This window comes from Micropterus salmoides, unplaced genomic scaffold, assembly GCF_014851395.1.
Source record: "Micropterus salmoides isolate LMB-PRFRI ecotype aquatic unplaced genomic scaffold, ASM1485139v1 Ms_hic_scaffold_3, whole genome shotgun sequence".
Lineage (NCBI taxonomy): Eukaryota > Metazoa > Chordata > Actinopteri > Centrarchiformes > Centrarchidae > Micropterus > Micropterus salmoides.
In genome coordinates this window covers 31646335-31668340 of record NW_024042261.1, presented here as the reverse complement: position 1 = coordinate 31668340, position 22006 = coordinate 31646335, and the positions used below count along the sequence as shown (strand labels likewise).

The 22006-nt window shown below is 38.4% G+C and overlaps 1 protein-coding gene and 1 long non-coding RNA gene across 3 annotated transcripts in view; one reads left to right on the top strand and one right to left on the bottom strand.

The window, feature by feature from the left end:
* The window catches only part of LOC119882273 (glutamate receptor ionotropic, kainate 1), a 27822-nt gene continuing 5816 nt past the window's right edge, over positions 1-22006 (bottom strand). The window contains exons 2-16 of one of the 2 annotated variants that reach the window (XM_038692274.1): positions 19778-19945; positions 19410-19667; positions 13499-13680; positions 12952-13005; positions 12394-12567; positions 11570-11713; positions 7393-7500; positions 6319-6432; positions 6018-6221; positions 5694-5917; positions 4467-4585; positions 4020-4237; positions 3209-3434; positions 2827-3077; positions 1-546 (exon numbers count right to left, since the gene is read on the bottom strand). In XM_038692274.1, the coding sequence (XP_038548202.1) occupies positions 385-546; positions 2827-3077; positions 3209-3434; positions 4020-4237; positions 4467-4585; positions 5694-5917; positions 6018-6221; positions 6319-6432; positions 7393-7500; positions 11570-11713; positions 12394-12567; positions 12952-13005; positions 13499-13680; positions 19410-19667; positions 19778-19945 (2606 nt within the window). In that variant the 3' untranslated portion in view covers positions 1-384. Of the gene's footprint in view, positions 547-2004; positions 3078-3208; positions 3435-4019; positions 4238-4466; positions 4586-5693; positions 5918-6017; positions 6222-6318; positions 6433-7392; positions 7501-11569; positions 11714-12393; positions 12568-12951; positions 13006-13498; positions 13681-19409; positions 19668-19777; positions 19946-22006 lie in introns of those variants that run through there. The other variant, XM_038692273.1, reaches the window with a different exon arrangement.
* Positions 16128-22006, top strand: part of LOC119882279 — a 25046-nt gene continuing 19167 nt past the window's right edge. Inside the window, exon 1 of the long non-coding RNA XR_005440485.1 lies at positions 16128-16436. This is a non-coding gene — a long non-coding RNA (uncharacterized LOC119882279). The remainder of the gene's footprint in view (positions 16437-22006) is intronic.

The following is a 22006-nucleotide window of genomic DNA, read 5'->3' as shown; positions in this document are numbered from 1 at the left end:
CCATCATCCTTTGAACAAAGTCATGCACATTAGGTTATTCATGCATTTGATGTGTGCTGGTGTTGAGAGTCCCAATGTTTGTCTATTTTATAATTTTCAGCTGGACAGCAAGAATATCTCATGTACACACTGAACATTTAGATCCTATTACATCCTCAGTTGCAGATTCACTTGAGTGCAATACCAACTAAACAGGGAACATCATTTACAAAATGTAGTCCGAGACCAGTTCACTTTTGCAATTATGCTGGTGGTTAAAAGTGCTGCTCTATGGACAATTTTAAATAACATTTTAAAGGATCAGATCAAGGATATGGGATTCATCTTTATTAATAACTTATATTTATGAATAGAACAGCATTAAAATCAAATGAATTACAAACTCTATACCCTTGATAGGTGCAGACTGTTTAATGTGTTTTTTGTATGGCAAAGAAACATACTGTGTAATTCTGCCCTCCCCTTTGCTTGGATTTTTCTCGTCATTGTCATGTCACAATTTAAAGACATACCCAGGTTCTCCATCACAGCAGTAAAAGGATTCAACTGTAAGAAAGGATATATGCTAGATAAAAAAAAAAAAAGGAAAGACACAACATTGAACATTGAGCAATCCATTATACTTAAAAACTATCTTCAACTTCACAGGTGATTCCAGGTGACTGTCATACTATTTCAATGACTGGGTGGTACCTGAATAGTTCAAATCTGCAGCAGATGAGTCCTGATTTCATATTAAATTTTTTTTGTGTCCTTTTTTTAAATCTCTTCTTCAGTGAAACAAATATGATAATCAAAACTGCAATGTCAATATGTGCATAATAGTGATGCTTTGCTGACAATGAATGCAACACTAACATTGAATTCTCATTGAATGTTTGGGATTTCACATCCAAGGGGGCATTATTTTGAAGCAATGCTGTGTGTATAATGCAAGAAAGCTCTCAAAAGTCATTCATGTAATCATCACCTTTACTGTTTGCTAACTGACAAACTGTAGATATTTATGATGTGATTCAAAATTGAGGTTATGATTATTCATGAATTCCACTCAACTGACCTTAGTCATAGGCATAATTATTTTGAAAACCTGAAATTCTGCAATCATCCCAAATGTGACGCAAATCCTGTAATGCAGAGACAAAACAAGCAAGGCTCAGTATTACCTGTCAGATTTAGGGGAAGACGAATTTCTGCAGGATTATCTGTGTGTGACAGTGCCTATTCACTTTTAAATCAGGAGTGTTTAGTATGTGTTTGTAATCCACTACCTATTGCGGATGTTATGTACAAGTCTAAGCCTGAGTGAGATGAATATGGGCTTGGTCAGAGCTGAAAGCAGGCACAGAAAGGTAATTCAGGGATGCAAGACACTACTTCTGAGCCTGTGACATGTGCCAATGTGAAGACATAACCAACCACATGTTTAAACACTGAATTCAGAGGTCATCTTTCTGCATCTTATCTGGTCCAAGATTTGTTGTTTTACATTGTCTGCATTGGTAAACTATTTTAACTCATGGTTTTAAATGTATGACTGAATATAATGCTTTATACCAATGGTGAAATAATGTGGGCAAAGAGATTTTCAAGTGCAAAATAGTTGGTTTGTTGGAAATACTTAAAGTCAAGCAAATTATATCTAAAAATATGATTTATAATGTAGTATGTAAGCATATGCATTAGTGCGTGTAATAACGTAGGTTAACCTGCATAACGTGAGGTTACTTAACTTATAACCCCTGTTTTCTGAGTGAAGTGTATTATGACAATTGTTCACCATTGATGGCCAAAACGAATGAATGAAAGAAAACTCAAGAATAGAACATCAAACATGCAACAATTTGAAAGACATATTAGTTTTAAAAGACCTCAGATCTTCTCAATGTAACCCAACACTTTCGTGGATGAAATCAAGAGCTTGTGTCAATGTCTCCATCCAGTAAAGGGAATGGCTGTGCATGCAGAAAAAGGGAGCAATCAAAACCAAAACAACAAGAAATAAAAGGTTAAAGGATGTAATGTTCTCACATAACTTTAGTCATTCTGAAACAATTCCAACATGACGAAACTTATACATGCATGTTTATGAACTTTATATAATACAAAAGCAAAAAAAAGAAAAGAAAAGACAGTAAGCGACGTATGGCCTGAGTGTCAAGCAACTTGAATAAAATCTTGAGGGAGCACTCATTCATAAACACATTGGAAACAACCGTCATTGAACAAATCAAGCTTTGAGTACATACAAAAGTGGTAAGAAGTAGTGCCGTTATGTCATGTTAAGTTTCTGTGCGCTATAAACATGAAAATTTTATGAAAAACATTTTATAACAGAATACTCTCAAACCTACTGCAGTTGTTGAAATTAACATGGCAAACATGCCTAAAAAATACCACTTACCATCACTTACCCATCATCATGGCATGACATTTTTTTCACACAAAACAATGTTACAATGTTATAGGGTTTTTTTTGCGAAAAACAGCAAGGCCAAGATGGTCAAGTGTCATGATGTCAGAAGTCAACAACCATCTGCATCATAGAAAGGGGTTCAAATGTATTCTTTCAATTAAGACTAAAATGTTTTTCTGTGCTCTACATCAAAACTACTGAAAACATTAAACTCTGCATTAAAAAGTATTTCTGTTTTGATTGTAACAGTGCAGTTCAACACATTCAGAATTTTTGTTGGCCCAGTGATAACTGTAGTCCTCTGAAGACAACAATGACAATTCAAATGTGTTGTAAGTTCATAGCAGTCTTCTATTGAGTCCCCTAGTGTGTTAATACTTGTTATGCCATTCGCACTGACCAACACTCACCTCCTCAATGTCCAAGTTTTTTCTGGATTTGTAAATAAACTCTCCAATTGCTACAAAAACTGAGAGGACTAGTCCAGCTGCCAGCACAATAAAGATTCCCCCTATGTTCTCCACACCCAGAGCACTGGCCTCTTTGCTGTCCTCCTCTGGGCAGCCATTGCCTCTCCACCACTTCTCCTTCATCATGTGCAGTTTCCCTTCCTCCTGAAGCTGCAAGATGGCAATGGTGACCTTGTCTCTGTAAGGGGAGCCTACAGCAGGAAAACAACAGCCGTATTTAAACCATTACTGCCATTACCAGCGAAATAACCTTTGGGTTTGTTGTTTCATAGACATATAGGGAACATTTACTCGTCGTAATTGTTACTGTGTTATCTCTTACCAATTGGGGTTCCCACTCCATAGCCCTTTGAATCTATCAAGCCTCCAATCTGTGTCAGGTTGCAGTTACGCTGGCTGATGTACTCGATGCTAGTTGACTCCATTAGAAGAGCATAGTCTGTGGTGAGAACCCTCTGAATCCCCTCCCGGTTGTTTTTCACCAAAGCTGTATTTTTCCTGCTGCTCATGAATGCCCACATTTTCTCGTAAGTTGAGATCTTAGATTTCTGTTGAATCAGAATCAGAGTTTATTGATGCATCTCATTGGTCAACACAGCAACAACAACATCACAGAGGTTTACACAAAGCAGATAATATTGATACATGGTAATATCTGGTTGATACAGGGTTGACACTTGATTCTAATATTTTAAATGACACAGTATTTGGAGATTATCTGCTGACTGGGGCAATCATCGTGATGCATGGCAGGAGATGGGCTGTGACAAGTGTATACAAATCTGCCCAAGGTCATACATCTCTGCATATTCAGATAAACTGGTTGCGGTGCGACAGGCAAAACAATAAATCCTTGCAATTTTTATGAAAAACTGCCCGCAGGTTTTTGTTAAGCTGCATCTATGAGGAAGTTTCTAACATATTAACCTTTAACCCTACTCATTTTTCCCCCCAACTGCATTTTCTGCCAACCCATCACCCAGCACTCATCATGTTACTGTAATGACTAAGGACTGATGGCTCAAGGGTACAGCTTGTCAGACTAATTAAAATCAAAAGTTTTTGTTTGCATCCTTCCCCCACATTGGTGTACAGTTACTTTCCCATTTGCTGTACAGTGGAAAGAAGGTTACCTTAAAAAAGGTCATGGTGGAGCCGTCTCTTACAGCACCATACTCTATTTTTGTTTGCTTGGCCAAGTCATCTGCAGAGTCGATTGGTGAGTCCATTCTCTCCACAGTGAGGAAGGCAGCCAAGTTGGCAGTGTATGAGGAGATTATGATCAACGTAAAGAACCACCATATTCCTCCAACTATCCTTGTAGAGAGGGCCTTAGGCATTAGTTCTGATCCTGTAAGATAACAACACAAGGTACATTACAAATTCTACTAACAAATGCATTATGAACCAATGATAAATACAGTGCACAACAAACTGACTACCTTATTTTTCCCATGCACACCACAAACATTATTCTATATATGAAGGTGGTGGTTGAAGGTATTCTACCAAAGGGAAACTTTGACCAGGTATGAAAACAGCATAAAAATGTAATACAGTTATAACCTCAGTAACTATACCTTGCTGCATAAGTGCTCCAACTCCAAACCAGACACTATTTATTAAAGTGAAGTTGTTTTCAACCACATCTGAGTCTGGGTTGCAGGGGTGAGGGTTGTACCACTCATAGGGAGTGAACCTGAAGGTGAAGAATCAAACAGTCACAATTAATAATGTAAAAAAACAAACTATAATGACAAGATAATTACATATTAAGGTCTGTGGCAACACCTGGTATGTACTTATTGCTAACAGCAATTAGCAATTTTTCCATGTGCGCAATTAATCTATAGGTCCTTGTTGCAGCCAAAATGATAAACATTTATATAATGCATACAGGAAGTTAAAATGTTTAACCAAAGTGAAATTTAGCTTTTGGCTAAACAATATTGTTTAGCGCAACCGACCATAACGAACATATTAAGCTAACTGTAGCTTAAGTTATAGATACAGTATCTCACAAAAGTGAATATACCCCTCACATTTTTGTAAATATTCGATTATGTCTTTTCATGTGACACTGAAGGAATGACACTTTGCTACAATTTAAAGTAGTGAGTGTACAGCGTGTATAACAGTGTAAATTTGCTGTCACCTCAAAATAACACATCACACAGCCATTAATGTCTAAACCGCTGGCAACAAAAGTGAGAACACACCTAAGTAAAAATGTCCAAATTGGGCCCGAAGTGTCAATATTTTTGTGGCCACCATTATTTTCCAGCACTGCCTTAACCCTCTGACATGGTCTTGAGCAGCGCTTTACAGGTTGTCACTGGAGTCATCCTCCATGACAACATCACAGAGCTGGTGAATGTTAGAGACCTTGCGCTTCTCCACCCTCGGTTTAGACATTAAAGGCTTTGTGATGTGTTATTTTGAGGGCACAGCAAATTTACACTGTTATACAGCTGTACACTACTACTACTTATAGCAAAGTGTAATTTCTTCAGTGTTGTCACATGAAAAGACATAATCGAATATTTACAAAAATGTGAGGGGTGTACTCACTTTTGAGATACTGTAAATGCTTTTATGAATCCCATTTATTAGCATTTGCTTTATGCTTTTTACACATGTATACCGAGTAACATCTGCTCAACCTAAACCAGGGAACAAGTTTAATTTGTAGTAACAGCATCCTGGGTGATAAGTGGACCATTATTAGTATAGTACTTTTAGCAAAACATTTGAGTTCTATAAACCAAATCAAATTGTTTCACTTTTTCTTTGAAGTTGCAGTTTACCTGGCAATAACAAACAGCACACAGCTGACACCGAGGCATGCCAGCAGCACATACATCCAGATATCAGGAGACAGCGGGTTGAGGAAGGAGAACACTCCTGGATTGGTGCCGTTGGGTTTGTGGTAGAGGATGCTGATCCCCAGTGTCATGAAGGGCTTGGAGAAATCTATCACCTTCTCCCTGACATATGTGATAGTGAGAGGGGCCACGGCGAGGTCAGCCACCTAGCACAGAAAAAACCCATCAAGCAGAGCCACGGTCAAAGACAGATGATCAGATGATAACTCAAATATTCTCTCACTTATAATATTGATGGATACTCACATGGTCAATGAGTTCTCGCACCATGCCGTTCCACTCCCCCTTGTCATTCTGAGCTCCATATTTGCCATCAGACACCAGCTTTACCTCATAGGAGAAGCCCAAAATGTTGGAGAGCTCTTTGAGCAGGTCCAGGCAGTAGCCCTCAAAGCGATCATTTCCATACAGCGGCTTATCAGATTTCTTATACATGACATAAGGATTTTCCTGGAACAAGGCACAGTGTAGACTTCATTAGATTTATCAAGACATTCTTGATCAAATGTTGCCTGTCTTTTATGATTATGATAATGATCTTTCATACCAGAATAGTTGTCACAATGAGGGTCCTGTTAGCCATTGAGTCGGTCACATTGGTGGATAAGTCCCTATTTTTTTCTGTTAAATTAAGGCCTGTTTGGGAGTTCCACACGCCAATCTGTAAAGAATAAAACATCCAAATAACCACACTGACTTCAAAGATGCATAGTTGCCTGAGTCACCTTCACATGATCAAGGTAATGAATGCAAAGAAGGAAAAAGAAAACAGTACTAGGGTGAAAAATTTCAATGGAAGAACAAACAGAGATGAGATCGTGAGGGAGGGAAAAAGGAACAGGACATAAAATATTATTAACTTATTAAACTTGAAATGTCCGGTACAAAAGTGTTTAACATTTCTTCCCACCAATGCCTAAAACGATTATTTATTTAGAAAAAGGGGGAGACATCACACAGGGCAGCGGGTAGAGTAAATTAATAAACAGTGTCAATATTCCTTTAGTCCGCCAGGGCAGCTAAAGTACAGACCTTTTTCCACACTTTATTCAGGCGACTGTTGCCCGCGATTGTCTTGCAGAAATAATAAAGAGAAAGCATTTTAATTACAGAGCCCTGAGCTTTAAGAAAACAAAAAACAAAACAATAAACAATGGTAGTGAATTGGCTTAAAGAGAAATGTGGAAAACAATAACTCCTATGGTTAAAACTCTTATTTCATTTTAATTTCAACATTTACTTCCAACTGTCTTAACTTCAGTTGAATTTCTTTGTAGTGGAGAGATTTGTTATTAGCAGATAACAGACCTGCTAGTGACAAAAGTCAGAGCAGCAATGTCAATGTGATTAAAGCAACATCCACAAAGTTTTTGAGCTTAAAATGACAGCTACTATTTGTAAGAGCTATGTGTCAAAGCAGTAATAGGCATTATTAGGACATAAGATTTCAAGATACTGTATATTGTTTTACAGACAGGGAATATTTCTGCAACTTTAGGAAAAAAATGGGGTTACAAGTGAATAGCGGTAGCCCTGTTTGTCTATATGTCTGTTAAGCTCTGGGTGTATGTCTACAATAAAAGCCTGTACTGACAGTATAGACACGGGTCAGATAGTTCACCTTCTCCAAGCCATCCTCCTTTAGGCTGATGACATCTAAATCAAATTCTTTCCGCAGGCCATCTGTCTTGTTTATAATTATTTGTCCCGTCAAGCCATTCCATTGTGCCTGTGGCAAAGAGAGAGCAGAAAACAAAACCAATGAATCCTTCTATTTTATTGTAATATAAATAAATGCAAAATCTAGCAGCAGCCTGGCCAATGAAAAACAATTCTTAAAAATGAATAATTGATGAGTGCTACATTAAGCAAAGGACACTGACAAAGGCTAACTGCATCTTAATGGACATTTTTGCATTGGCAGGATCCTCAATGGAAATATTAAGTATCTCTGAGTATGTAACATGGTGGACGGTGATGTAAATAGAGCAGGCAGGCATGGCTCTCTGTGAGAGGAGAATGGGGGTGGGCAGCAGAGATCAGAGATATTTGAATGCAGTTGATAATGAAGTGAGCTCAGCTGAATAACAGTCAGGTTAAATCTCTATTACAGAGGGCTTAGAGAAATGAGCAGCATCTCAATTCTGGACGGACAGAGGAAGCCGAGAAGCCAGTTTCTTTATGGGATGATGGCATATCTACAAATCAATACACAAATTTGCCAATGTTCAGCCCATGGCATTTCATGATTTCATGATTCCTGGCTGCACATCAAATTGTGCTGAAAATATAATTAAAGGAACAGTTCACCCCAAAACACAAAGTCGTCATATATCAAGCCTTCTTAGAAACATGTGGAGAAGGTAGATCCAGGACTTAAACTGTAGCCACATTCATATTTGAGACTGTTGCATTGCATTTAAATGAAAAATAATCTAATTACACATTTATGAAAAGGCTTCAACTGTGGAAACAAAAGTATGCTGCTGCTCCCTCATTTACATATTATCACTGAGAAACTGGGTTACTTATAATAACATATACAACTTATTGTAAACAGTTTATTCCTTTTGCACAAACATAAGACAGTTGGTTGATGTTCTTAAAGTAGGTCTCAGTGAAAGTGATCACAACAAAGCCTGTGGATGCCTCAAGATTATTGTGAGTAAGCGTAACAGTAATAAACTGTTATTATGTTTGGAAAGGGACATAGCTGATAAGTTGTTCCAATGAACAGAAGCGAGAATACATTTGGGAAATAAAACCGTTACATGTGAGAAGAGCAGTGTGACTTGTTTATTGTTAAAGGACGTGTTGGGGCACTTGGAGTGACACAAACCAAATGTCACTGAGCGCATGGTACTGACAAAAGCTCCAAACCACCACAAATCAAACTAAAACTCTCTGAATGAATGATTCTGAGGTAAGAGGGAAAGGTTTAATTGGGGCTTAGTATGCATTGTCCCTCACTGCAGTTATTGATTGTAATATGATCTAATAAAAATGTGTGTATGTATATGTATATATATATATATATATATATATCATGTCAACCACAGGGTCGCGGGAGCCAATCCCAGCTGGGGAAAGGCGGGGTACACCCTGGACAGGTCGCCAATCCATCACAGGGCCATACATAGACAACCAGTCAAACTCATACCTAAGGACAATTTAGGGTCACCATCATGTCTTTGGAAGGTGGGAGGAAGCCAGAGCACCTGGAGAGAACCCACGCAGACACGGGGGAACATGCAAACTCCACAAAGAGAGGCTGGGACATGTGTATATATATATGTGTGTATATATATGTGTGTGTGTGTGTGTGTGTGTATATATATATGTTGTCCAACAGCAATGAGCCTTTGTTTTTCATCATCTTGTTCTTTCAGCCTTTAAACAGAAACTTACATCAGTCAGTTTGTAATTGAAAATAACTCTATTCAATCTACTGGAACAAAAACAAATCCTGGGTATCCTGAGCACATGCTGAGCTGTGGTATGTTGCAACGTGGACACACAAACCTAAGAGTCACTATTAAACATGACATTCACGGGGAATGTTATCCCCTTTGTGAAGTTTTTGATGAGATCTTAGGCATCTATAGAAGGTTACAGGGTATCATTTGGTGAAGTTGCTCTTTGATTAGACCGCTTCACACAGACTTATCACACACATCTGAGAGAGACCTACTTGACCCCTAAGTCCAGATTTATGTCTGTCATTAAGTCTCTTTATAAATCCTCAACAATCAGAAGTGTCTGTCTCAACCATGTGTTGGTGACATTACTGTAAATGCAGTGATGGCATGGATCTCTTCAGATTGGAGATTCCAGATGTTAAAACGGATAAGAATGAGATTTACACACACCACTGAACATCTATGAACATACTGGACAAACCATCAGCATCATAGTGAGAAAAACTCAATTGCCTTTCCCAATCCTCCCTCAGGGTTCTGTACACTAGCCTCGCGGACAAACATGCTCTGTATGTGCATTGGTAAATTTAAGAAAACAGACCCCAAGTGCACCAAGCTGAAGCTAATATTCTTGAGCTGTGAGTTCCTAATGAAACCTTGTCTGGAAAACTTAACTTTTAGTATTAAAGATGTAATGCAGTGTTGATTCCTGCAGGGGAAGTTGTCTTTTTGCCTTCCCTCCCCCATGAGAGCGGGCTGTGCAGCGCCCCTTTATTCAATGTCTTGCTCAAGGGCACTTCAGATAACAGTTAAAAAACTAAATATTACTGAATGAATTACTGTATATAACTATTTTGCATGTTATAACCAATTTAAAGTAACTTGACTTGACTTGGTATAACATGCTACTGCTGACAATTTTCAAAAGTGTACCAAAGTGTCTTTTTTTGTTTTTATTGTCCACCACCAAGGCAGTCACTTGTTTCTGTACAATGTCAAATTCACCTTGCAGAGACTTCAACTTACTATAAGTGATTCACCATAGTGAACATTGTGTCTGAACTGTCAAAGCTATAATTATTGTCTGGTAATCAGTCATACCTGACTGTTAACCATTGTAAAAGAAACACATACATTTACATTTAATGAAGCTTAAATTGTCAAGCTTTGGCAGAATCAACACGTCTCAGCATTACCACGCAATGATAACTGAAAAGAACAAGGATAGACAAGATGTTCACTGTGACAGACTTCAGAAAGTTTCATGTCTCACAAGTGATAAAATAAATGGACACAAATTGTCAAAAAGTTCCTTATATCAGTTTCAATATTTTGCCTGTTTCCTTGCCACTAACCTCTCGTGTCATTTCAGATCCTGCTCTTCTTTTACCCTCCAGCAGCTGTCCTCAGCTCTTCCCACCTTTCCCCAGTCACCCAAGTTCCACCTTCCCATACGCCTGCCCCTCATTCTCCTAATCGGCCTCCTCAGTAGATATACTGGCCATTTTCTCTCAGTTCCTGCCTGATTGCCTATTGTGCTTTGCTGAGCCTTAACAATGATGGCTAACACAAAAACAATATGGTAAGTATTTTTAAATTAATGTACCGTCAAAAAACATTACTGACAGTAATTACTGACAATTTCTGCTGAGGCTGTACAGCTGAAGAGTTAATTTACTCACACTCTGGGCTGTTTGGCATTGCCTGTGTCCTTCAATAATCTGTCCCCACACGCAATTGAAAAGCTCGTTTGTCAAATGAACATCTAAGTGGGGAGTGCAATATAACAAGAGAGCTTAATCAATTCAAACGAATATATCATAACAGAGTTGAGAAAGTCGGCTTCCACAGGTAAACTGGGATCATTTGCACAGGACGGGCTGCATTTTTCTTCAAACTGTAAGTGTCTGCTTTTTAATTGTGCTTCTTTCTCATTGTGTTCCTGTTCCGTTTGCTGTCAGATCAATAGTTAATGCAGAACTTAATACTTCTTTAATTTTTATGATCTATACTACAAGATACTTACCATTACATCCTTCAAACCTGACCCCAAAACTGAATTTTTTAACAAATGTAATGAGTATTTAAGTCTAGGTAATTCTCTGAGACCTTCTTAATCTTTATTATCTCATCCTGTTTGCATTAAACATTCATATAAAAAACTGCGGCTCTCAATGTGCAGCTCTCATCAGTATCCATTTGACAACCCACCAATATAATAATACAATTGTCACACACGTCGTTCATCACATCTGATCTCCTAACTCTATTGTTTCTGCTCCTGCACCCAAGGAAATGAGATGGAGGTAGCAGGCTGTGAAACGGAGAGATGGATAGAGGAAGAGGGGCGGGGGTCACACATTCATAAACCAAACTCACGTCTTTGAGCATGTTCATGAAGCGTGATCCAAAGCGCCAGGGTTTGTGTCGGTGGCACTGAAGGGAGCTGACAGTGATCTGGGAGGCGCGTTGCGAGGCAGCAGCCACCATGTAGACAGCGTCGTACATCAGAGCTGCTTCAGTCTGAAAGAGAAACACGGCTGTCATCATCCATCAGTGGGGGATCACAAATCCCATCATGCACTTATCACATCAGGACTGTGGAAATACATGCACAGCAAAGAAGGTTTCTCAAAAAACGCCGCACTAGTTATACAAACTACATGCAGAGCAATCAAACAGGCAACCACAACCAGACACAGTGTCCACAATTTGGTGAGCAATTTTATTCAAAGTACCTTCCTGATTGTACACACAATCAGACAGCAGTAAGGTGGATTGCTGTATTCTGACTCAAGTGTGGGTGATGAGGGGCTCCGATTGATTCTTTGTAAAGGTCATGTGCAGCTTCCCAAAATAGGCCAGGTGTTGATACATTTACATATGATCTCTCAGTGATTATCTCTGGATTTTTAGAATGGCCTTCGTTGATACTATATTGCAAGTTTCACATGCTAAGTTAGCAAAATGTGAATAAAACGAGTTCAATTTAACTTATTTCCCTTTGTTTGTGAGATGTTTTGTAAATGATGTTTGTTTCTTTACCCTTTCAAAATGTAAAGAACTGGGAAGCTTTAGTGACGAATGAAATTGTCTCATCGGAGAGGACATTGTAAACATGGGTGTCCCCACTGAGAAACAGAGCCCTTGGACTTGGTAGACATTTAACATGAATGAAGGGAGGAAGGTAACAGTAAACTCACTGTCATCATCCCCTCCATCATTCCAGTCTCTGCTTTGGAGGGAGCCTGCAGACGCTCCATGGCCCACCTCTCCACCACCGAGGCCACCTGAGGGTTGTCGGTGTTGAGTAGTCTGAACCCCGTCATGTTGACCCCACTGTAGCGGTATGGCTCAAGGTCGAGGGCGAACAGGTCCTGTAGATATACAACATCATCAGTGCAGAATGAAAGTGATTCTGCTTAAAAGTACCCAAAAGTAGATGTGACTTACTCAGTAAGGGTAAAGGACACTTGATTAAAACAGTGGAACAATATACAGTATAATACCATGGAATTATGCCAAGGGCACTGAAAACATCCAGCAATCTTATTATAAAACAAACCACAGATGTTTGAGTTCATCTGCATAATCTTTGCATAACAGAATCTCTAGGTGAACACACACATTTGAGCTTGCGTAGGATAAAGGACATTTAATTAAGGCAATGGCAGTGTGTAATTATGTGGCGTGTCACCTACATAAATATCAGGTTTTTCAATTCAGTTTCAAAGTGAAACCTTTGATAACAATTTTCTTACCAGGGTGGTGAAGAAGAAGTGGTAATATTCAGTCATCATCCCCATGGACAAGATCTAAACAGGATGAGAGATGAAGGAGTGGTTCACATTTTTCCTGCCGAGAATACATTCACACTAGAGTTTTGCTCCAGCCAGCATAAATAATCTTTTGTTTCCCTAACACCGTCCAACCATACCAATACCCAGGGCCTCAAATTAAACATTCCATCCATTTTATGAATTGCTTCATGTTGTATTGTTTGCATGGTTTGCATTAACAAGTATCTGTCACAATTTGCTCGTGTTAGCGTAGTGTTTCCAGTTAATCTGTGTGTATGTCTGGCTCAGAAATAGGCTCTGCTTGTATTTGGAAATGAACATTGGATTTCTGAAGGGGATAGAATCACCAAAAACAAATAAATAAATAACCCAGAGACTATTTTCCACTCAAAAATTCAAATTGGATTTTTGAGAGAACATTGCATTTTAGGTGTCAAATTACGAACTAAGCCCTGAGGACAATGACCTCAGTGCAGACTGCACGCTGGTAGATGTTTGTGTCATTCACCTGTTTGAGAACATCAGCTGATGTTTGGCAAGAGCAATCAAAGATGACATAGAATTCCTTCCCCTTTTTCATCTCTTTTAACAGAGGACGGGCATCTTTACTTCCTGTTGGCAGCTGGCGGATCTTGATTTTAATGCTGTATCTGGATGGAGCTTTGATTAACTCTTGCAAACGAATCAGTCCTTAAAATAAAAGACAAGAAGACCATCATTAGCCTCAACAATCACATATTTACAACAAACCCTCTGTAGGCATTTAACTGCAGTATTCTAAATAAAATGGTTATTTATGGTGTAGTCTAAGACAGATTGTGTAATTAAAACAATTAGTTTTGATTGTGTTTGAGTCTTTTGGTTTCATTGTATAGAATTTTCAAATTCAGTCTCAGTATATAATTTATCTGTTACAAAGTTTACGTGGCTTTTCTAAAGACTTAAAAAAAACTGAGTAGGCCTATGAGACGACAAAACAGCAAAACCCATCCAACAATCCACAACATCCACTGCTTTCAGATCATATAAGAGGAGCAAGTCGCTTTAATAAATGTAAATTCAGCAGGATTAGATACAATTCAGCACATACAATCTAGATTATTTTGTTAGCATACCAATACTACTTCTTCGTCTCTCAGTTTAATTGGTTTATTCTTATGTCCTAGTCCTAGGAAAAAAGTACCAGCATGACCACTCCTACTCATTCTGGTCCCAGTATTCCAACCAGTATTCCAATTCTTTCCTGTCCTGCCTTTTTCTTTAACTCCACAGTTTGCACACTTATCAATTTTCAATTCAATTCAAATTAGCTTTATTGGCATGAATGTGTAACAACAATATTGCCAAAGCATCATACAAACTACATAAGAACAATCAACCCCATACATTTCATTGAACAAGTAATTAAAGCGTATGTGTGTTTGTGTTAAAAAAAATCTTATCACTGTTCCTTTTTCCCCAGCACACAGTGCCATTTAACCCTGTGTGGGCTAATCTAAGTCTTGCTGCGATGATTTCCTCTTATCTGATCCTTTCTTTAAAGGACTTTGCTATGACTGCTTTTTGTATTTTGTGATGACTCCTTCAGTTTCTGTCTTCATCCCACTTGTTCTGCCATTACTTTTTCTTCTCCTCTGCCAAATGGTATTGGCACAGTTATTTCATTTTGTTAGGCCCTTTTGTGCTTGATTATTGGCATACTCAAACTATCACCATTTGTGTAGAGGTGCTTAAATGTATCCAGTATGGCAGTTCACAACCATTTTGCTGAGAATATTGACAGAAACTGTTTTGTTTTTGATAAAACAAGCCCTTGATGAGAAGCTAACTTTAACTGGACAGTTGCTATCAAGTTCACCTATCCTTTGAAGGGTTTGTTTTTCTTAAATTTCTAACCATAACAACTAGCATAATAATAATAAAATAATAATAATAACTTCGTGAGTTCATTTTTTAGTGCTTTGGTTTTGTCATTGTATATAGTGGTTACAGGAAGTGGCAGCATGCGTTTGAGTCTACACTTACGCCATTTGACTATATCAGTTTTGCAGTTCTCAACTGTGGCCTCTAGAGGGCAATGAACGCGCGATTTTAAAGACATCTCTGCCTAGCATCAAGGCATCATCAAACATTAACGTGAAAACATTAACATCCAGCATTCAAGCCCGAAAACTGTTAAATATTGTAATAGTTGTCTGAACTGCTGAACCTTTAATTTATGTATTTATTTTTTATTAAAAATTCCACGAACCCCTTGCATTTTACCTATTGTTTGTTACTGTACTGTAACTCTAAACTGAACATATTAAGCTCCATTGAAGAATGTGAAGTTGTAGTCATGTCACCACTAGAGAAAGTTTAAAGAACATTTTTGTTTGTTTCTGAGCTTCAGCATTCAGTGTTCAGGAAGTGCTAGCATAAACTGTCCTCTTTACATGTATGCTAACTTGACAAATTGGTGCCCACTGGAGGGCAACAAACATTAATTTCTAAATACATCCAGCTAAATCCCCATCGCCACCTTGCTAGTATAAATAAGGGTAGACCTTAGTGTAGGCAATTTAATCAAGAATGTTATCTTGGTAAAATGTTATATCCACAGAGGTGAACTTTATATCACAACTAAAATGCATCAGCATATCCAAACAATATCAATATAGAAATTGTATAGCCTAATAGTCCGAACTGCTGAACCTATTGAATTAATTAATGTTACTGGGTTTTTTTTCAGATAAACCCTTTACTTACTGTTAGTTCTGACCACAGTCTATAGTTGTGACAAGTATACACGTATATCTTTCATTTATGTCCACTGATCTAGGGTAACATTGTTTTTTTAAGCTTTTTAACTTGATTGATTTGCTATTTCTATAGCTTGTTTATATCTATCTGTATCATATTCCTACCTCTAGTTTCTGAAGATCGAAACATTTTATCTTATATATTTTTGTGATAAAAAAAAATCTGGATTGTTTACTGCCCTCCAGTGGTAACAGCGAGAAACTGCAACTCCAACGAAATTCGTGAAGCAACATCATTGCGAACACGATACATAACTTCCGGCAAAGACTTTCAAAATAAAACGTTGAACCTAACTTGTAGATGCGCACTTTAACTTCTGCTGGCATATTGACGCGTTCAAGCAGGCGTGGTTGGCACGTGCTTTTGTTGTGTTGAAGCGGGGGTTTTAACACTACAGTTAAAATAATGTTCCACAGCAGGGTCACTATTCCATCGGATTCTTCTCTGTCAAAATGACCTTTTGCATTACCGCCTCACGAACAACCAGACTGCCAGAGAATATTACTCCTCCGCTAGTATATTTATATTCCTCAGTTAATCACTAGCGGCCTGTATAACCGGATAGCGAACACCATCAGAACATCAAAGCAGGTGCTGCTGTGACTGCTGGCTGTGGAATCTGACCTGCTGCGAAGACTTGAAATGTGAGTTTGCAAACACACTATCAAAGTAGAAGTTCTTCCAAAGGTAAGACACACATCCCATTGCAGCACTATTGTGTGCTACAGTTTGAAGACTGGATAATTATGCAGCTCAGGCCTTGTTGCGCAGTTTGAGATGATTATAAACACATTTTCAAAGAACCACGATCACTTTGTGACTTTCATAAACTGCAGTTACTATGATCAGTGGCTGGTGTGATGTTTGGTGTGGCAGTCTGTTTGGTTTCAGTGAAAAAGTTGTTCAAGGTATTGTGATAGGCTGCAGCAGTCATTGAAAAGCAACACAAGAGTTTGATGTTGGCCTATGGTGTGACTACAGTGTTGTTTACAGTGTTGATATACTGTGTAAATCTCTGGCATTGTGATAAATTAGTATGATCTATAGAGAGCACTATAATTTATGGTGTAAAGGAACTGCAATGCGACCAATTGTGGTTTTTTTTGTTGTTGTTGTTGTTGTTTTTTTTAAGATGAATCTATTCATCATTTTGTTAATACAATGTTTGAGAATATAAAAAAAAATCCCAGAGCTCAGTCTATCATTTTCACAGTCCAAAACTCAAACACATTCACTTTACAATGATTTTAAACAATGCTAAGCAGAAAGTCCTTACATTTGAAAAACTGAAAAATAGCAATTCATCAGTTATCAAAATAGTTGTCTATTAATTTTCTGTTGATTGATTATATTATTAATCAACTATTTCAGCACACAGTAAAACACAGTAAAGCATTTTAACAATACACGCAGTAAATCCATAGTGTTATCCATATTATGTTAACTAATTTTAACTTCCTCACAGCGTTAATCAACATCAACATCAAAACAAATGTTTGTTACCTATGAGCTTTACAATGGAAACACCACATGGGAGTCCAAGACCATCAAGCTGCCAACTAAAGCATGAGAAAAATTTTAGAGCACCTCTTTTGTTTTCCCTGTCTGAACAGCACAATTGGTTAACATGAGCACTGAAAGGCATTGGTCAGGCAGTGCTTATGGGTTCTTTGCGGCCTTCTGTGTATCCCCAGACAATGATTTCACACCCAGTCTGCCCAGTCAGAGACAAAAAAGTAGCGGTAATGAGGAACGAGAGGTTGAGGAGCACAAGGGAGAGGGAGAGCAGCTCGTGCAGCAAGACCTCGGGTCAGCTCTATTTTGTCGTCCTCTTTTGTGGACTGACAACTGCCTTCACGCTACAGTGAGTCAGTCTGCATTCAGAATTGGGAAGTCATTCTTCCGACTTCGGTGTGTTCGTGAAATTTAAGTCGTAATGTGGAAACAACATGGACATTTCTTTATAGCGTCTGAGTGATGAGATGTTTTGTATGTGATTTTACCACCCAAGCATGCTGAAACAGTTTGAAACTTTTGTCCTGGATTTGTTGCTGCGCCATTAGGCTACATTCTCTAAAACCACAAAAATATTGCGTTACCTGAATTGTAATAAGGGTTAATGCTATGCTATTTCTCCAACACAATATGAATGCAGGGTCACTATCGCAACTTGAGGTACAATTACAAGACAGGACAGGCTGGGGCTAGCGGGTTGGCATACTAACTTAAGTAGATCTCTCTACAACACAATACATGTCTTTGACATGACGTCAGAACTGTTACTTCTTCACATTCTGTTCATCATGTTAGTTCACTTTTTGAAGGTTAAACAAAAATTCTGGCTAGGGCTTTACCGAATAGTTCGAAGCTGCGTTGTTCAAGTTCAAAATCAACATTCGAATGCTGCGTAGCCTATTACTTCTGCAGCTCACAGGGTTTGAAGTTGGGATACATAGCAACTAGGTAACGTTGCTGTCTCCGTCTCTCTCCTCTGCTCTCTGTCAGGTTTGTGTATGTGTTTGACTGAGGGCGGGGGCCGAGCTACACCCAGACATGCATGCACAGCAGACGGGATAAATCGTGGCTTCGGCTGCATGTACTCAAAATCCACTCAAAATCCTTGAGCGTGAGCGTGAATCCTTCCCGCAGGGTTTGTGTAGAGGGGTGCCCTTGTTTATTTGTGGTTTAGAATATAACTGCCATAAAACAATGAGAAAATTACAAAATTGCTTTTTATTTCTCTGATTCACTGCTTTGTTCTCTCTAACGCCGCTCCCTCTCCTCATTCACTCTAGCTGGCTCAGCACTGCTTTCTCTGTCTCTGTCGCTCTCGCTCTCGCACTCTCTCTGCATGGGGCCAACTTTGAATCAGCAACCAACAAATCCTACTTAATCTGCCTGAAAAAAAGACTAACAAATTTAATATGATGAATCACTTTATTCAAATATAAGATTTTACATTTTTGGGGGGTAATGATGTCATAAATGTGATGACAGACATTTGAAACTTCATTCGAAAACCTGAATAGCAGCTTCGGATGTACTAAAAAAATAAATTTTGTACAAAGGCGAATTTTGACCATATCTTACACGTTCTACCTTTTGAGAAAGACACAGCCTCAGGTTGTCTCATATTGGGGTAGCCCATCATTGTTCCTTCTGAAAAGCTGATTGGTTAAACTGGGGCACCTTGTTATCATAACCTAATCCCATTTAATTGTTCAAATCAGATTCCTCAGTGTCCAACAAACTATATACTGCAACCATTCTATATCACTTCTCAGCACTTAACTTGAAAAAAAATGGAGGTCCTTCTTGCCTACCACCAGCAAACACTTTAACAGTACATTCAAGTATAGTGTTCAGATTACACTGTATCACACAAATATGTACATTATCCACACAGGCACAAATACAACCATTTCCTACATTTTGTAAATGCACTCATATGGCTATAAGGTTTGTAACCATATGTGACATAACATCTAAGTTTGTGTGCTTCCTGCTGTGTTTTAATCACTGTTGACATATGCTGCTATACTGCTGTTCTGATAACTGATTTTCCCCCTGGGATTAACACCATATGTCTCCTGTCATCAAATCTCATCTTGACTTACCAGTTGCATCCTCATAGACAACAGTGACCGTCTTCCACTTGTAGTGCTGCACTATGTCCAGCACAGCTCGGCTTATGGAGGTGTATTCAGGATAGAGGTTAATGTAGAAACTGTCTTTGTTGTCAACTGAGGGGTGTTTCCAGCGCGTCTGGATGTGAGGGACTTCCAGGGCGTTACAAATAGACTGGACCGCACTGACTGATGAGCTGTGAGAGGGACCAAATACGGCCCCAACACCCAAAGCCAACTGGTCACAGGCTGAAGTAAGAAAAAAGTATGTGGAGAAAATGAAAATAGCAAATAACCAACAAGAGAGACACTATCTCTTCTAATGAAAAGCTTTCCGACTAAAATAAGATCATCCTTACCTCTTCTTGAGGCCTCAAAACTGTCAAACAGGTTTATTCTCTGGATGTCATAGGTTAATGTGGTGTTTGGCATTAAGGTTCGGTTCCTGTTTATGTTGGTTACAGCAAATTTAAAGGCCAGTTCTTCAACACTAATGGGCTCATTCTCAAGCGTCTCAAAGATGCCTCCTGGAGGAAGAGAAGAAACACAGGATTAGCCAGATCACTCTGAGGTAAAAGCAGGAAAGTTATTGATCAAGTGACTTCACTCAACATAGTTATTCACCTCCACTGCAGTGCGTTTTGTTTTTTTTTGTTTTTTTTTAAAGTTTGAAGGTTACCATGACCTGACAGTTGCATAATGTGGCCCAATTTTCTTTGTACTTCTACCACATGATGCTACTAAGGGACCGGGCTGAGATGACAGGATTTAATCTCATTCAGGGAAAAGCTTGACCTTTACTGACTTCACCCTATTTACATGGCTTAAATTCCACAAGCTGACACAATAGCATATGGGATGATTTGGTTAGGAAGAGATGCCACACATTCAGTTCATTATGGGCCAGCTTCACAGCGAATACATCTAGTGAGTTATCTACTAACACATTATTATGGCAGACATTTAACAGCATATCATAGCATCTTTTTCCTCTCCTTTCTAACTGTAATGAACTCCAGTGGAACAGCTGCACCCATTCACCTCACACAGTCCTATTTCCTATCTTTTCCAAATGACTACTCTATATAACAGTCACCGTCAAAGAAATCATACTTAAATGTGTACTTGCCAGCTAGTGATTTATAGTGTCACATAGTCAGGCCCCACAACATAATGTTATATACTGTAAAGAGGTTAAAAGTTAAGAGTTTCTGCTCAGGCTGCCAAGAAACTTATGCTGAAAGACCTATCTATTGTAATGTTTCTGATTAATTGCCCTCTTTATTTTGGACTGACTTTTCTGCTACCTGGATGTTTATGAAACCAGCATCTGTGACTTTGAAGTTCTTTGAAGTGCTTTTCTGCTGATATGACAACAGAATCTGCTGGTCATCTGCTGGTCATTCTGTACTAAGTGTTGTATGACCTGTAAAAACCAAAATGAAAATGCAAAGCTCTGTGGTGGCTGTGTCTCGGAGGCTAAATGATAAATCTTTTCATGTAGAAACTGCTTATTATATATTGTAAGACTAAACATTTTTAATGTACTAAAACATAATCATTAGTCATGCAAAAGGGATTTACTCATATCTGTCACTCCAGTAATAACTGTAAGTAACTTTAGAGCACCGCCGCGTTTAACATGGTATTTTGAAAGTGTAAAACTCTTGTGTTTTACATTTAGGGCTGCAACTAATAATTATTTTCATAATCAATTAATTGGTAGTTAGTTTTTAAAATTTCTGAAAAATCACAAGCCCAATGTAATATCACCAGAAACACCGTTTTGTTCCAACTAATATTTCAAAATCCAAACATAACAACTTTTCATTGTTCTGCATTTTTGCTTAATAAAGATCTAGCAGTTAATAGATTATCAAACTTGTCAATAATTTCCCTGCCAATTGACAAATCAATTACTGACTACCAAATGTCAGATTAATTTAAAAACATTAATCGAAAGTATCAACGTTTATCGTGGAAGGAATGACCAACATAATATACACAAATATTTTAAAGCAACATGTAACACTGGAATTGTCTGCTGCCCTTTCTGCATCTTTACAGAAAACTCCTAAAGGAGTTGAAGTCTGACTAGGCTATTTCCCATTTCTTGATGCATTCTTTTTTGACACAATCACTTTTCAACTGGCTGTGTGTGCCAGGGCCACAGGGAGGGGGTTGAAAAGATCATTCTAAAAACAACCAACTCTTAATCCACCGTGTTACTCCAGAATGATGACGGGTCTTGCTTGCCATGGCCGGCAATATGGTTATATATTACTCCAGCCAGGCATGAGCCCTACGTATGTTTTGCATTTCAGTTACATAAAGCACAGCATGAAACATAAGGATTAGGGTCAGAAAATGCTGGATTGCCACTGGATTGTCACCACCTGCATACAGGGCGGGCAGACTTATGTGAAATTCAGTGTCATCCCCGCTGAAAATGCCCCTGCACGTTGATTTCACCCAAGCCTTTCAAATGTAAATCATATAAAACATCTGGGCTTTCAGTGGTAGGATTTCTGAAATAATAAATTCAAGGTTAAATGTTTGTTCTCACTACATTGACATTCATGAGTGCA